This window comes from Egretta garzetta, unplaced genomic scaffold (assembly GCF_000687185.1).
Source record: "Egretta garzetta isolate BGI_Z169 unplaced genomic scaffold, ASM68718v1 scaffold884, whole genome shotgun sequence".
Lineage (NCBI taxonomy): Eukaryota > Metazoa > Chordata > Aves > Pelecaniformes > Ardeidae > Egretta > Egretta garzetta.
Genome location: NW_009259330.1, coordinates 61,099 through 61,634, shown reverse-complemented (window position 1 = coordinate 61,634; position 536 = coordinate 61,099). Strand labels below are relative to the sequence as shown.

The following is a 536-nucleotide window of genomic DNA, read 5'->3' as shown; positions in this document are numbered from 1 at the left end:
GGAAGGGGCTGCGGTACCTGGTCCCTCTCCATTAGCTCCAGCGCCGCCTGATGCCGGCGGTAGAGTTCATGTCGCCGATCGACCATGCTCTGGAAGCGTGGGATCTTCTTGGCAGGGTCATCACGGAAGGTGGGAGATCTCACCTGCGGCGCGGGCTTGAGGCCGGCCACGAAGACGAAGGGCTTGAAGACTGACCTGCCCGAGAGGAGCATTGGGGCCTGGGACTGGCCAGCGCGAGGACGGGTGCTGCTCCCCGGGGACGCTCAGCCCAGGGTACAGCACTGCCTCCTCCCCGTCACCCCTGGAGCGGGGCTGTGCCCCACCGGCATCCTCACCTGGAGGGGTCAGGGGTGGCCGTGAAGAAGTGGACGCAGGGCAAGGCGGGGGCCCGGGGCAGCACGGACCCCATGCTGCCTGCCGTGCGGAAGCCCTCCGAGTCCACACAGATCCCGCTGGCCTTGTCCCTCAGGATGGCCATGAACGTCTCCGCTGTGATGTGACCTGGCAGGCGAGGCAGAGCCACGTCACTGCCGGCT

General features: G+C 67.7%; 1 protein-coding gene across 1 annotated transcript in view; it reads right to left on the bottom strand.

The window, feature by feature from the left end:
• SCRN2 (secernin 2) overlaps positions 1-536 on the bottom strand; it is an 11,382-nt gene that overhangs the window by 404 nt on the left and 10,442 nt on the right. Inside the window, exons 3-4 of the mRNA XM_035892358.1 lie at positions 336-527; positions 18-195 (exon numbers count right to left, since the gene is read on the bottom strand). Of these exons, the coding sequence (XP_035748251.1) occupies positions 18-195; positions 336-527 (370 nt within the window). The remainder of the gene's footprint in view (positions 1-17; positions 196-335; positions 528-536) is intronic.